Source organism: Echiichthys vipera (assembly GCF_963691815.1).
Source record: "Echiichthys vipera genome assembly, chromosome: 7".
Taxonomy (NCBI): domain Eukaryota; kingdom Metazoa; phylum Chordata; class Actinopteri; order Perciformes; family Trachinidae; genus Echiichthys; species Echiichthys vipera.
This window is the reverse complement of record NC_139832.1, coordinates 7,040,569-7,056,483: the sequence shown is the minus strand read 5'-3', so window position 1 is coordinate 7,056,483 and position 15,915 is coordinate 7,040,569. Positions and strand designations below refer to the sequence as shown.

The following is a 15,915-nucleotide window of genomic DNA, read 5'->3' as shown; positions in this document are numbered from 1 at the left end:
AAGGGTAAGTAAATAATAAAATACCCTGTGTAAATAGACTGGAAGGTTGAATGCACAGTTGCACCATAGACTATAAAAGGTGTCCTTGGGAAGAGTCAGAGGTACCCTAAAGGCAGCACGAACATCTGTACGGTCACGTGGGACCCTTTTAAAGTCGCACTCATACTTTTTTTTAATAGTCTTTAATTCAGACATGTTCTGTCATGTTCACAAATGAATTCATGTGTGTTTACGAACGATGGCAGGTGTTTTTTCACAAGGTCTTCACAGACATTTTGCAAAATGTACAAATATGCTGTAAAAAGTGTTTAAAATGTTTACAAAATGTACAAAATGGTGCCGTTTTTTAATTTACTTTTTTATCTTTATATTTACTGTAGATATTTGTGTACTCATGTTGTTTCTGTATTGTGTGCTTTTCTCTGTTTTATTATGTCATCTCAGGTTTTTCTCTAACTAAGTGTTGTTGTACTTGTGTGCAGAGACAATAAAGTATCTATTTATTTATTTATCGCTCTATCTAGAAACACAAAGAGAAAGTCAGTCGGCAGCAGTTGGTAAATAAATGTACAAAGATGCTTTAAAAAGTGTTTAAAATGTATATTTGCTAAATGGTTATTTACATATTCCCTTCAAGATAGGATTTCTTTTTTAACAAAACCTTTTCACGACGTGCTGTTTTAAAAATGTTTTTGTTTGTGTCGTGTCTCTGTTAGATATCCGTGCTCTGATTGGTCGGCTTGGTAAATAGGCGTGTCCGTGTTAGATTCCCGTGCTCTGATTGGTCGGCTTGGTGAATAGGCGTGTCCGTGTGAGATCTCCGTGTTTTGATTGGCCGTCTTGATGAATGGGCGTGACTGTGTGAGATCTCCGTGTTCTGATTGGTCGGCTCGGTGTTGCCCAGTGCACAGTGGTGAAGAGGACGGGTCGTGTTGATTCCAGAAGTCATCATGGCGCTCACTTCCCCAGTCCAAGGTAAAGAGCTGTCTTCTGATAAAACCCAAACTAGAAAGCAGTAGACACTTAAAGACATGGATCGATTAAAGAAAACAAACAAACAACCCCTTAAAACGTCTGTCGCTAGCTATTAGTTAATATTACATAAAGCGTACCGGCGTCAAAACAGTTGGAGACACACGGGCTAACGCGAGCTAACGTTAACTTAGCTTAGGTGATGTTAAATTAGTTCACGTTAGAGGTGTCAGTTCTGCTCGAAAATGGTCACAACTTTAGCGTACGAGAAGCTTAAATTGTGTGCTAATTACCTTCTTATCTGGCCCAGACGTCCGGCCAACAGCACGATAAGTTAGTCGTGCTAGCGAGTGTGTTTCCCGATAAGGACCTGTGTTAGCTTTGTAGCTGTCTCCCTTTACCTTGTCACCAGGACACACGCAGAGATGACATGTATGAGGATGTGTGCACACAGCGTTGGCATCAACACTTCTGTACTATTCACTATTCACACCACATCAGTTTGGCATTGCAATGTGTGATTTTACACTTGTATTAATTGCAGGGACATTAACAACAAGACAATGATTGATTTTGTATTTTAATACCTAACTTAGAACTGAGATCTTCAACAGGAAATATGTCTGATAATTATAGATTAATGTAACGTATTATTAGCAAAGATACATTTGTATAAAAAAACAACAACATTGAAACACAGCCTTGATGATAGGCTTACAGGTACCCACTAAGGTAGACATGCACAGATACAACTGAACTTAAGGATTCAATGTGCATTTCAAATGTATGTTTAACATTAACATATTATTTATAAATATATGACTATGTTATTAATGATCATTGGAATATCTTAGTATTGTATGCACCATTTTAAAGGCTTTAGGCCACCCTAGGTGTCCTTGGCCTAAGGGCGCTGTCCTAGAGTACAGAACAGTAAAAAACGGTTCCTCCAGTTTTTTTGATGTGTTTCAAGTACATGTGATATTCTGTATGTTTTACATTATGGCTTTTATTTTAGCATATGGGAAAGGTTATGTTAGGTTCTTTATTGTGCCCAAGGGGATAATGGTTTTCACATGAAGTCAGTTATTCATGGCAGAATACTTTTAAAAAGGCACATCATATACAGAAAACACACCCTCTCGCACAAATAACAAATAGACCCTCTTCCCACATATCCCCAGAACAACATATAGACACCACATAGCCATGATTTACATATTTTTTGTAGTGCTTTGATGGCTGAGGGGACAACACTTCTTTTAAAAACACTTGCTGTCAAAAGCATCTCAGTGAGGCAGGGACATTTGAGGTTAAGTTGCTGCCACGTTAAAAAACAAACAATCAAACCCGCAAGCTGTGAATTAGCTAGGCTTACTAAATTCCACAGAAATGGTTAAAAGCATGAGCATTTTTACTGTGAATGTTCATAAATATCTATGTAGCATATGTTGTTGCAGTGGAGTCAGGGGCACAAACACTGTTTTTAAATAACTAGACTTTTTTGTCTATAATAAAAGCTTTTTTTTCAAAACTGGTTTGTGCCTGCTTAGTTAAATTGAGCTAAAGTACATTTAGTTTGTTTTGCCTTCCTCTCTGGCAGAAGTGATAATCCTCTTGCTGCAGTGCCCCACCACTAATGAACCTGTTTAGAGGAAATACTGCAGATGAAGAAGATAAAAAAAACCCAGTGTGTCACATTGCTTCATTATCAGATTTGCAGGATTAGTTGTGCGATGTGTGCTCACATCTTCTCCCTGACTTTTACCTCTGCATGCCCTCAGGATGGATTGCAGGGCTGCATGATTGTTCTTGAGGACATTCTTCCTTTTTTATACACACTAAGGATTGGATAGAAACCCCAAAATGCTGTGCATGCTTTTAAAAAATACAATATATAATCACTGTAATATTATATGTATTATATTTGGGCAAGTCTAGTATGTTCGATGCAGTTTCAAGTGTTTCCAAAGCTAGTAACCGGAGAGCCAAAGTTACAGCATGATGTCCTGCTGTGAGTGGTGCTGAGCCAAGACTTGAAGGTTACCCTGCCTCAGCTTCGTTTTTTACACCAGGTTTTAAAGGAGAATATCATTGACGCTAAACAGCTACAGTCTAAATTCAGCAGCATTGAGCCTTTTGAGTCTGTACTGTCAGGAAGTCTGATACAAAACCTCTTTTGTTAAGGTGCCACATCCTGCAAAAACTCATCTTTACATTATAAAATATGCTTATTTACAGTATATTCTAATTGAAAGTTTGGCTTTTCCTGCTCAGCTACCTATTACCACTTATACAATATGGTATGTAATAAGGCAATTCTGTGGATGCACTATTTGCGAAAAAGCACTGAATATTGAAGCATTCTGCCATTTTCTTAGACATGGCTTCAGCCTTCTCCTTACTTGAACTGTCTTGTTTCCTGGAGCTCTCCAGTGTGTAAATGTTGTTCGTGAGGTTTGTTTATATCACTTGGGTTTAAAGTCTCACAGAGTAAACCTGGCAGACCTGAGAGAGAAATAATAGATTTAAGGTGATCGCATCCGCAAGTTTCCTGGACTTGTAACACACAGGCTGGAATTATGTCTAGTTGTATTGACAAATGTCTGTTTTCCTCTGCAGAGCACCCATATAGCCATCTCATTGACACACTGAACGATGGCAGGATCAAGTTCTTCAATCCACAGAAATTAAATGATCCAAGATATGGTGAGTAGAGCCAGACCGATACATCACTCAGCCTATATTATCATCCAATACTAGCATATCACTGACATGTAGGTATCTTTCGGTATCGGCATATGTTTTCCGATATGTACAGATATAAAACGCTTCTTAAGAGAACATAGAAACGCTTGGGGCAAAGTTGAAATTTCTTTTAAGCAGCCTTCTGAATACTTTTGCAGTCATATCGGTGTAAAAATGATGCAAAATCCAGATAGACAAGGTCTGTTCTCATTCCAGCTCAAAAAACATTACTATATTGTCCACCCCATGTTGGTAACTACACAGTGTTTATTGTGGGAAATAAAACGCCGCATGTTTTTGTTTCTCTGTGTAGCCAAGCTGCCTCTGTCCATCCGTGTCTTACTGGAGGCAGCAGTCCGTAACTGCGATGGCTTTTACACAAAAGAAGAAAACGTCCAGAACATCCTGGATTGGCAGCAGCAGCAGAATAAAGCTGAGGTGCCGTTCTCTCCTGCCCGAGTCCTTCTTCAGGACTTCACGTGAGTTTCCCAAGGAATTTGCTTACTTGATCTTGTGTCATCGTGATTTTTCTTTATTTACTCAAGAAGAATATTCCTATAAATTGGGTTGAATTCATTTTCTTCTCCTGGTTTCCTTTGACAGAGGTATTCCTGCCATGGTGGACCTGGCAGCCATGAGGGACGCTGTGGCCAAACACGGCATGGACCCCGGCCTGGTCAACCCCAAATGCCCCACAGACCTCATCGTAGACCACTCATTACAGATCGATTATAGCAAATGGTGTTTTTGCATTCATTAATTAGTAAAAGTAACTTGTTTTGGTTGTATTTACGGTTTTCCTTACTGAATTCTGTAATATAACTTTTGTTTTTTTATCCACAGTGCCATACAGAATGCTCCAAACCCAGGTGGAGGGGACGGCCCAAACCAAAGCCAGGGTCCTTCCCGTTCCACACCCTCCAGGCGAGGCTCACATTGTGGGGGCCAGCGGGGCTCCTGTAGTAAAGCAGCCTGCAGTGACCCTCCAGCCTCCTCCCCGGGTCGACCTCCAGCTTCTGTCCAGCAGATCGAGAACACGCCTCTCCTCTGCCCTTTCCACCTGCAGCCCGTGTCTGAGTGAGTTTGACACTGTTGATCGTCAGCTGTTTATTTCCCATAGCAGTGAAACGTTAACGATTAAATTATGAGATGAAATGATTATTAAAATGATGCTTTTGTTTGTCCTAATGTAGCGTGTTATATCCCCAAACTCTCATTGGATTTGTGATGAATCTTGGTGAAATTACAGCTTTGTTTGTCTCTTCGTCCTTTAGCGTGTTTACTGTTGATTTGTTCTCTTTTCTGCAGACCTGAAACCGCTCTGAAGAACCAGGAAATGGAGCTGATGAGAAACAAAGAGAGGCTCCAGTTCTTTAAGGTACAGCAGAGAGAAAAAATATCTTTTTGCAACGTCATATCAAACAATCACAGGGAGAGACATGTGATAAAGGAAATCCTTCAAAATATCTAATTCCTTCAAAAACCGAAGTGTAAAAACCCCAAATCATCATTTTACAGGCGTCATGTGACAGACTGTTTCTTGTAACTTCCTGACACCCGTGCTGGTTGCCTAGCAACTGGTCCTGACCAAGAAATAGTTGCAGTTAGTCAGCTGCTGTTCATAGTTTCATATTTACAGACATGACAGCTGTATCACTCTTCTGATCTGACGCTATGCAAGACGGAATAAATATAAATATACATTTAGTGCAGTCTCCTTCTCAGAAGTAACTTTTTTTGCACTTTTTATAAAAGAGCGGACTGGTTTATAGCATTTATTATAACTTGGTACCTGTCCGTTTATGAGAACAGAACCAAACAGCATTTGTACCTTCAGTGGGACACACATTTTAACGTTTTCCACGTGTTGCTCTTTTCCCGTCTCGTCAACTAAAACAGTGGTGTTCAAAAGCGTTTAAGAATGTGAACGTGGTTCCTCCTGACGTCGGTGCAGTCCACCAGGTGAATCTGGAGTATCTGTCCAGAGTGATCCAGGTCACAGACGGTTACATCTACCCCGACAGTGTGGTGGGAACTGACTCACACACCACCATGATCAATGGCCTGGGCATCCTGGGCTGGGGTAAGCCATTCTCAAACTTCTCACCGGTTATTGACATGTCCGTTGGAAACTTTGTCGACCAGGCAAGTTGATAAATATTTCCCTTCTTTCCTCCACCAGGTGTCGGGGGAATAGAGTCAGAAGCCGTGATGTTGGGTCAGCCGGTGTCTCTGACCCTTCCTCAGGTGGTCGGCTGTAAACTGGTGGGCTCCATCAACCCCCTGACCACCTCTATAGACATCGTCCTCGGCATCACAAAGGTAACACTGTTCTGCTGTATTTGAATGCATCATCCAGTGAACCAATCAATGCACACAGCACTAGTGGATGACCTTTGTAGAGTTTTGAGTCATCAAAAAGAAACTTAACAAAGACAAATGTATCACTGCAAGAATCAAAACTGAAACTGTGTCCTCTTAATTCCACATTTTACGCAGTCACTGCTGTGCACTACTTACAGGAAGAAGCACTTCATCTTGCTCTCAGAGTGTAATTATGTGTCTTGTGCACTGATTTTTCAGCACTTACGTCAAGCCGGGATCGCTGGGAAGTTTGTAGAGTTTTTTGGGCCCGGCGTGTCCCAGCTATCAGCTCCTGACCGAACCACCATCGCCAACATGTGCCCAGAGTACAACGCCACTGTCAGCTTCTTCCCCGTCGACCAAGTCACACTCAAGCACTTTAAAAAGACGAGTGAGTCGGCACAAGCTACATTGTTCATTAGGAGTTAAAACACTAGATCCTGTCTTAGCTTTTTTAGGGGCGTTGATAACCAACCAACACGTCACAATTGTCCTTTCAGATTTCACCCAGCAAAAAATTGAGTTGATTGAGTCTTACATGAAGGCTGTAAAACTTTTCCGAAACTATGAAGACCCCTCAGAAGACCCCCAGTACTCTGAGGTAATGTGTCCATATTTGGGTGCAGCAGTAGAGGGATTGATTTTCACAATGAAGTGAAATTAAAACCATTCATTTCTTTGCAGGTGATCGAGATCAATCTGACTTCCATTGTGCCCTATGTGAGCGGACCGAAGAGGCCTCAGGACAGAGTGTCAGTCAGCAGCATGAAAGAAGACTTCCAGAGCTGTCTTGATGAGAAGGTAACGTTAAAAAATACACATAAAACTTTCATTTCAACGTCTACCGCTCAGTCTAATGAGTATGACTTGTGTATACGTGACATGCTAGCGGAGTCTTATCAAGCGAGTCATTTATTTACTTCGGTTTGCCTGCAGGTCGGCTTTAAAGGCTTCCACGTCTCTAAGCAGAAGCAGGAGACGCGGGTTCCTTTCCTGCACTGTGGTCAGGAGTATCAGCTGGCCCACGGCTCGGTGGTCATCGCCGCTGTTATCAGCTGCACCAACAACTGCAACCCGGCTGTCATGCTGACTGCAGGTAAAGAACCGAGGGAAAAGACGACACTACACTCTGAGAATAAACCCTAATGTCATCTGCTAAATTCTACTGAACATGTACACTGACAGACTTGTGGCATCTGATCATTTTATATTGGAATGTCTGTTTTTTTCCACATTTTAAGTTTTGCTTTCCTTCATGTTCATCAACCATGAATCTAATTAATAGTTAATAACTTAACATTTGCGTAACATAGCTCCATTTCTGATTGACAGGTCTTCTGGCCAAAAAGGCTGTGGAGGCGGGGCTTGTTGTCAAGCCTTATATTCGCACCAGCCTGGCTCCTGGAAGTGGCATGGTCACTCACTACCTCAGCACCAGTGGTGTCCTGCCTTACTTTAGCCAACTGGGGTGAGCATTTACACACAGTGACCCTACACACACACACACACACACACACACACAAGAAAGAGTTAACGTGATCATTTTGGTGCAGTTTCATACATCTTTGTTTAATACATCACTGACGCACTGCTGTGAATTGCAGTGACGCACTGCAGTGATTCCATGAATGGGGCAAGTGTCTGTTTGCAGTTCACATGTTTGTACAGAGTCAGTAGTGGACGTCATGCTTGCGTGCTGACGGATTCTGTAGTATAAGTGAGCTAGAGTCTTGCTGATAGACCACTGTTATTATGGGTTGAACAGATTGTTGATTCTGTTTTTCCTTCATTGTTCTCTGTGAAGTTGGCTGGGATGTAGCCGCGATGTGTCACAAAATATCCTTTTTTAAATATGAAATATGTCTAATGTAATTCACTGTGCACTATGATTTATTTGGCATGCAGTTAACGGACCAGTCATAATTTAGTTTTAATGAAAACGTAACTCCTGGCATTTGCTGTTCCTCACCACTGCTTTGGAAGAAGGAAATAACAGGAGTTCACAGGCAAACCAGCTTTAAAAGTGATTTACTGTGGAAGTGAAGTTAGTTCATGTAAATTCCATAATTACTTTGTTTACTAGCAAAAGTAATAAGTATTTACAGAAACGTTGAGAACTGAATTAGGTGTGGTGCTAGAATGAGCTTTTAATTGTTTAACCTTTTAGTGTCGTCAGTCAAAGGCAAACAGGGAATGCAAGTAGGATCACAAGCTGTACCCTCCCAAATAATTTATTTTAACTGTCAATATCCGATTTATATGTTGTTATTTTTGTAATGTTTGTAATGTTTTGTTTTGTGATGTATAAATCTTCCCATGTTATATATTAAATGGGTCATATATTTACAAGCTAATGTTAGTTTTGTCAGTTGGTTCAGTTTACAACACAACATCTAACTAAATCTCTCTATGTGCTAGTTTTAATCGTTCATGTGCTGTTTTTTTTTTTATTATTATGAAAACGAAAAGTGAAATACACTTTTTTATTATCTTGTGTCATAATCAGTTTGTTGCGTGTTAAGTGTTTACAACACAGTGTGTTCCTTCAAACCACCACAGGTTTGAGGTGATTGGATACGGCTGTGCCACCTGTGTAGGGAACACAGCGCCATTACCAGAACCTGTCGTGGATGCCATCAAACAGGTTAGGTCTCTATAATTCTTCATTAGGCTGTTCCTGTAGATCTGCACCTCACAACATTCAGACCTTGATGATCGACTGTGTTTTCAGGGGGAGCTGGTGGCCTGCGGCGTGCTCTCTGGCAACAGGCACTTTGAAGGCCGCCTGTGTGACTGCGTGCGTGCCAACTACCTGGCCTCCCCTCCCCTGGTGGTGGCCTATGCTCTTGCGGGCACTGTGGGAATCGACTTTGAGAAAGAGCCTCTGGGTAAGGAAGGCACACAAGTGGACTCAGGAGCTCTGAGGATTTTAGGATTTTTTTCTGATTACAGTGAGTGAACGTTTAGTGATTCAGCGTCTTGTGCAGACATGCATCAGCCATAGAACAAGTGACAGAGGAGCAGAGTATGTCGTTGAGGTCTTAACCACCGTGTTAGCTGGTAATGATTGTATTGGCGTTTTCATGGTACCTGCTCAACTCAAGTGCATCAGCCCAGCAGCAGGGATGTGCTTCTCCACTGCAGCGGCTACCCGCTTGAAGGCGTGTCAGGTTCAATGGCTTTTCAGGGCTACGGCTCTATGGAAGCTCCGTGTATTTTGGCCGTTTTTGTATTTTTAAGCATCATAAAAGTATTTCTCATGTTCTTTTGGTAGTTTTGTATTTTTCTTCCCGTGTTCCTTATCTTACCACCGGCTGTCTGGAGCTCTGTGTGCATTTGTTGTCTGGCAAAAGACAGCCATTCACAAATGTGTGAATGTTTGCTGTTGCTGTTAAGAAGCTGGCGAGGCTGAGGAGCAGCTCTAAAACTGCAGATAAACACGTTTAATTTCCTATCACGTCTTCACAATTAAAGTCCCCTGTTTTGTTATTGAAAAGCTTTTATCACAAAGCAGCTAAAGCGGAAATGGTTTTTGGTAAATCGTTACCTTTCTCTCTCGTTTTCTGCACAAACATGAGTTGAGTCTCACAACACGCCAAACTCTACTTTAGTGTCGGCTCAGCTACTATCCTAAACTTCTGCTAATGTAAAAAAACAAAAAAGAGTCTGTTGAGTCGTGCCGTGCAGTAGAAAAGTGGCATAACAGTGAAATTAAAAGAAATGGACAAAAGAACAGCATTCATTTAAGGCTTAAGCTGAGGACTTAATCACTTCTGACACTGGGCGATAACTCTGAGCATCCTGTTGTTGGTGCAGGTGTGACTTCCGAGGGGAAGGAGGTGTACCTCTGTGACATCTGGCCGTCCAGGGACGAGGTCCAACAGACTGAAGAGGAAACGGTCATCTCTTCCATTTTTAAGGATCTCAGGGGAAGAATGGAGGTCAGGATGCACTCTCTTTTCTTCTTCTATCTTTTATGTATAATGTCTGTTTTCCTCAAATCAGGTGAATTAATGATGAATGTTTTCTGTTCCTGCAGAAAGGGAACACGCTTTGGAACAACATTGAATGTCCAGACTCTGTGTTGTTCCCCTGGGATCACAAGTCCACATATATCCGTTCGCCGTCTTTCTTCAGCAAGATGGTAAGTCTTCAGACGGCCGTGTTAAACATTATTTTGCTGTGTCTCCGGATTTCACACATTAAGCACATGAAACGGCAGCAGCACTTTAGTCAGTAAGCGCCTCCTCTGCTCATCTTTTGTCACAGACTAAAGAGGTGCCGCCTCCTCTGTCGATAGAGAACGCTCACGTCTTACTGTTCCTCGGCAACAAAGTGACCACGGACCACATCTCGCCAGCGGGCAGCATCGCCAGGGTCAGCGCCGCGGCCAAGTACCTGCTGAGCAAACGGTCAGCCTCCTATCAGACATGGAAGATTTTATTGTGTCTTTAATGATACCTCAACAAACTTCTGTGGGGAAAACAAAAAGTAGTCCTGCACAGGTTTTCATCATCAACACAACTGTTTTATTATCTGAACACATTCATTCATTCATTCATTCATCTTCAACCGCTTGTCCCTGTCGGGGTCGCGGGGTATCTGAACACAGTGTAGATGAAATGAGGTTTTTCAAGGAACTACCTGCTAAGCCTGCCTGGTAAATGGTAATGGTATATGGACTTGTACGTATAGAGCGCCTATCTATATTATATTACTATATATAATTACTATTACTGCACACTTTGGACCCTCTCTTCCTCTCAGCCACGACTGCTTCTTGTGTCCAGCAGCTTAGACGCATGAGTTTGATGCACAACTGTGGCATTGATAAAAAAGAATTGATAAACTCGGAGGTTCGGATGATTCCAGCTCTCATTCCTGTTTGTTAACGGTTCTCAACTGGTGCTGGTTCTCTACAGAGGATGCACTTTTTTCAGATTACTGCACAGCACAGAACACTGTGTCCTCATCACTGTCCTGAATTAAACAAGACTACTTATTTTGGCTGCTCCCAGACTACAGCCTGTTCTACTAGTTGGAATAGTGCAGTTATTATTTATTTAACTGTTTATGGCAAGGTTAGAGAAGGTAATGCCACTCCTAAATGTGCCTAGAAATGTGAATAAACCTGTTAATCTTGGTGAAAACTAAAACAATTCCGAATGCATCGCTATTTTTCTTTAACAAATAAATCCTGAAATATATAATGGGAAGAACAGAGGTATGCTCAGTCTCTTGTCACCGGACACTGTTGCTTCTTGTTTATCAAAGTGCAAATGCAGATTTTAATAACCTCTCTTTTTGAATATTCCCTTCAGCCTGACACCAAGAGAGTTCAACTCGTACGGCGCTCGCAGAGGGAACGACGCAGTGATGACCAGAGGCACGTTCGCCAGCATCAAGCTCCAAAATCGATTCATCGGCAAACCAGGCCCTAAGACTTTACACATTCCTTCAGGCCAGACAGTGAGTGTCAACTCACTCAGACCACTAACCCAGAGGGGGATTTGTTTGTGTAGTTTTTACGTTATCAGTTGATGAAAACACTAATCCTGCACAAGCTGTTACACTCTTCCAATGGTCAGACATTTGAGCTGTAGCATCATGCGTGCGTGCGTTCGTCTCTAGCATTGTCAGTTTGCCATGTCAGACCCGCTGCAAATAAGTTTGTTTGTCTTGTGATCAGCTGGATGTCTTCGAGGCAGCTGATCGCTATCAGAGAGACGGCGTTCCCCTCATCATCCTGGCAGGCAAAGACTACGGCTCTGGGAACTCCAGGGACTGGGTCGCAAAAGGCCCGTACCTGCTGGTAAGCTGCAGTACACACACACACACACACACCACTTTTCACTGACCGGGCGACAATATACAGGCGATGCGTATTTACTTTATTTAACGCAGCACATTTACATTATAGTAGTTACATTGCACAATAAGTTATCACATTTCCCCAAAATTCTAGACCTGATTTATGAATGAATCTGCTGGTCAGCTGCTCTCATTTTCTTAATGACTCCGTGCCTCACTTGTTTTTGCCGCTCACCCGCTTCTCTGGTCGACAGGGGGTCCGTGCGGTCATCGCAGAGAGCTTTGAGAAGCTGCACAAGAACCAGCTGGTTGGAATGGGCATCATGCCGCTCCAGTTCCTGCCCGGTGAGAACGCAGACTCGCTGGAGCTCAGCGGGAAAGAGAAGTTCACCATCACCCAGCCGGACAGCCTGAGTCCGAGGCAGCAGCTCACTGTCAAGGTGGGCCGCGGGCGGTCAGCCCCGAACTGTGATGACTGTCAAACACACAAACCTGTCCTGTATATTGTTTTTGTTTGTGCCCAGGACTTTATAGAAAGCAGATACTGAGAGAATCATCCTGACGCAATTATATTTATTAGATACATATTGTTCTTTGTGGAAGTGCAAGAAGTATTTAATTATTAACACAGAACTCAACATTATTAGAATTATAAGAGAGCTCAGATTATCTGATGTTTGCAGCATTTAAGTCCAAATAATGACACATTATTTAACAAAATTAAAGCGACATTGTTTGATTTTTGAGCTGAAAAACACACAACTTTGACATAGTTTGACTTATTTAAAGTGGTTAAGAGTACAATATTAGCAAATGCTTATTTACTTACACAGTTGTTGTGTTTTTGGCCACCTGATGAATATAAATCTAATATTCGCTCTATGCTTAACTCTGTTTTGGTCTCCACCAACTCCTGAGAACAATCTTTTGCTCATTAGCTGCTAGATGTGTGTAAAATATTCTAAATCCAGTGAAATTGCATTTAAATAAAGGCACTTTAATGAGCGCTTTCTGTGTTCCCTCGCAGACGAGCCAAGGAAAGTCCTTCTTCGTCACCGCACTGTTTGACACTGAGATGGATGTTATCTTTTTCCGACACGGAGGTCTCCTGAGATACGTTGCTCGGACTTTGCTCTGAAACGGCCTGCAGCCTTACCGAAGGTGCCCAGCAGTCGTCATTTCACCGCTTTGTCGGCATGGACGAAAAACAGTTCATCGGAGCAACATGAAGGCTGATGGTTTGTCCGTATGAGCTGGATGAACATCTCCAGACTTTTTGGAGTCACGCGACGTCCGTTTTCAGAGAAGTCCCGGAGCTGCATCTCCATCGACACATGTGACACGAGACTGTTTCTGCAGTTGCAACCGCAGCGTCTCTTCTCACAAGACAGTCAAAAACAAAGCGCAGGAAGACGTGGTGTCGTCACTCAACAAGGAGATTGTTCTCTAGACGATCTTCGAACATCATCCTTTGTGTTTTATTGTGTTGGGAGAACTTGCAGCCTACTGAGGGGACATTTCTTTTTGCTAATGGAGTTAAATCGTGTCTGCTTCTGTTGTCGTTTTACAAAAATATATAAAACAATCCTGCCTAGAAAGGCTTCCATGGTGCTAGCTAGGTACTACGGCATGAATACATTGTTTTTAAGGGCGCTGCATCCTGTTTTTACCATTATCCAAGTCTACATTTTTAGAATTGATGTTGCCCGTATTTGTTATTGGGGCCAAACAATGTTATATAAATTAAAGTTCTGTTAATATTTCTTTTTATCAAATTCCCCTTTGCAGTCTCCTCCTGATACTCAACTTGTGTTGTGAAATGTTGCATCACTAAGCTACATGAAGATGGTTCCTACTATAACTGACAGTCCTCTGCACCACATTAAAGGTAAATTAGAAGAGTTTTTCAGCCTAAGTAAGTAGTTAATTATATTAATCCAACTCCAAAGGACTACTTGTTTAAAATGCATTTAGTGTGTGTGCCCAAAGTATAACTAAGTATTATCAAAATGCAACTTTAAGTCAACCTGCTGCGGTGAAAGGTAGTTACACATGTCATTTTAATATAGTTTTTTATTTTATATGTATGTGAGATCACACGCCTAAATCACTTTAATAGCTTTTACTTAAGTGAACGCGTCCTGGTAATCGACCGAGTTCAGCATACATATTATGGGGAGCTCCACCAAAGCCTGTTTGCAGGTCTTTGGGAGTACTACGGCAAGAGCGTCAAAAGACCTCAGTGATGTCATTTGAGTCAGCGCTGGTTGGGTCTGACGTACGGAAGCCCTGAGAGGCCAGTGAGGGGGGAAAAAAATCAGATTAATTTTTACAAGTCTGATCTAAATGTTTTCGCTCCTCTGTTTATGACTTAAGAACAGGTGCACGGGAATGTTAAAAAGTTAAAGTTCTTACATTCTTGGTGGAAAAAAGTGTGTGATTTATTGTAGTTAGGATAATTCTTTTTAAGCGTTTGTTTTTGTAATACTGGTCTTGGCCACAAGTGGCTGAAATATTCAAATGGGAACTTTGAAAGCTGAAGTGGAGACGGGTTGCATGTGAACAGCAAATTAACTTTGCTTTTGGCCTCATGATCCAACCAAAACCTGATCCTTTCCACCTGTTTATCAGTAATTCCTCTTTTTTTTGTTCCTAAACCACAAACACAGGAGAGAAAAAAGTTTAGATCAGCCTTAGAAAATGGATCACCAGAATTTATTTTTCTCACTCGCCTCTCAGAGCTCCCCTAATGATGAATACTACAAGTTTGATTTAATTATTTATTTTTAAATCTAGCTCCAAGCTACGTTACTAGTATAACACCCAAATCTCCCACCTGAACTGCTGGCTCGTACATTGCATTGTGGGTAATGTAGGCACCAGGTTTGACGAGGAAGAAGAACATCTGTACTTCCCCAAATTACTGTTTAGTCTCAGTGTGACTTCAACATCTGGACCAATTTTCCGATACCTCATTTTGTGCGATTCGCAGATAAAAGCTGCATGAATGTGACAAGTGTAATTCTAGCGCACTTGATATTTTTGATGCTAACATCCCTATCACCTTAAATATGACTAAATCTTGCATTAGATTATCAAATTCTAGTGAGAAAATGACTGAAAATCAATGCTACACCAGCTTACAGTATATTATAAGTGAATGGACACTAGCCTGGCCTATAATTAAGATATTCTTTAGTTTATAACCCATCAAAAATATTTTAAAAAGTCTAAAATATTTATTTTCGTGTCTGTACGATTTCATTTGTGTGCGCGCTCAAACCATTTTGGACTCAGTAAAGAGTTTTTACGGCACTTTCTCAAATCAACCCTTCATTGTATCATGTCACATTACCTAGACTGTGGATTGGAGCCTTTATGCATTTATATTTTTTAGAGAGCATGACATAATGCGGGCTGTGTTATAGAGAAGTTATTTATTGATCACCTACACTACTCTGTCATATGCTGAAACCATTTACTGCCTGAAACCGTTGCAAAACCGTGTGTTTCTTTGCTGTCGTTGTGAGAGTTAACAATGGGTGTTTTGTCAACTGCCAAACGAGCTGAAAACAAGTAGCGAGTTGTCGTGACTGCTCCATATTACAGGACATGTAGGTTGTTAGTTCCTCGGCCAGCTCCGTCTTCACTGTTTGCCTTTTCCTAGTTTGAGGTTGTTTTCGTTAGTGATCGATATCCAGATGCAGCACGGTGTGAAAGCGTTGACCCTTCATGTCCTCGTGTGCAACAGTGAACTGGTCCGCCGCTGCTGCTGCTGCTGCGTCCCCTTGTCTCACTTTAGGGAAGCAAAGGATGCAAATCAGGTGCAGCGCTGCACATGTGACAAGGTGTCTGGATGTCTGCAGCTCTGAATCATGTTGTAAATAGTTTTTAATAAATGGTATGGCTGTCTGTGAGGTGTCCGGTTGATCTGTTGAAGGATAACTTATTAATCATGATGAGTATAAAGTCTAGAAAAGTGTGAATATCTGCACGCTAAAGATGAAATGACACAAAAGT

General features: G+C 41.7%; 1 protein-coding gene across 1 annotated transcript; it reads left to right on the top strand.

The window, feature by feature from the left end:
- The first annotated feature begins 927 nt into the window (after positions 1–927).
- Positions 928–15,731, top strand: ireb2 (iron-responsive element binding protein 2). Its single transcript, XM_083917338.1, has 22 exons — positions 928–975; positions 3,595–3,681; positions 4,034–4,199; positions 4,324–4,461; positions 4,564–4,797; positions 5,029–5,098; positions 5,620–5,803; positions 5,903–6,042; positions 6,304–6,475; positions 6,585–6,685; positions 6,769–6,885; positions 7,021–7,180; positions 7,417–7,552; positions 8,644–8,728; positions 8,816–8,972; positions 9,901–10,025; positions 10,124–10,228; positions 10,354–10,496; positions 11,406–11,553; positions 11,774–11,896; positions 12,150–12,335; positions 12,923–15,731. Exons 1-22 carry the CDS (start codon positions 951–953, stop codon positions 13,031–13,033), a joined length of 2,913 nt encoding a protein of 970 aa, XP_083773464.1. The 5' UTR covers positions 928–950; the 3' UTR covers positions 13,034–15,731.
- The last annotated feature ends 184 nt before the right edge of the window (positions 15,732–15,915 follow it).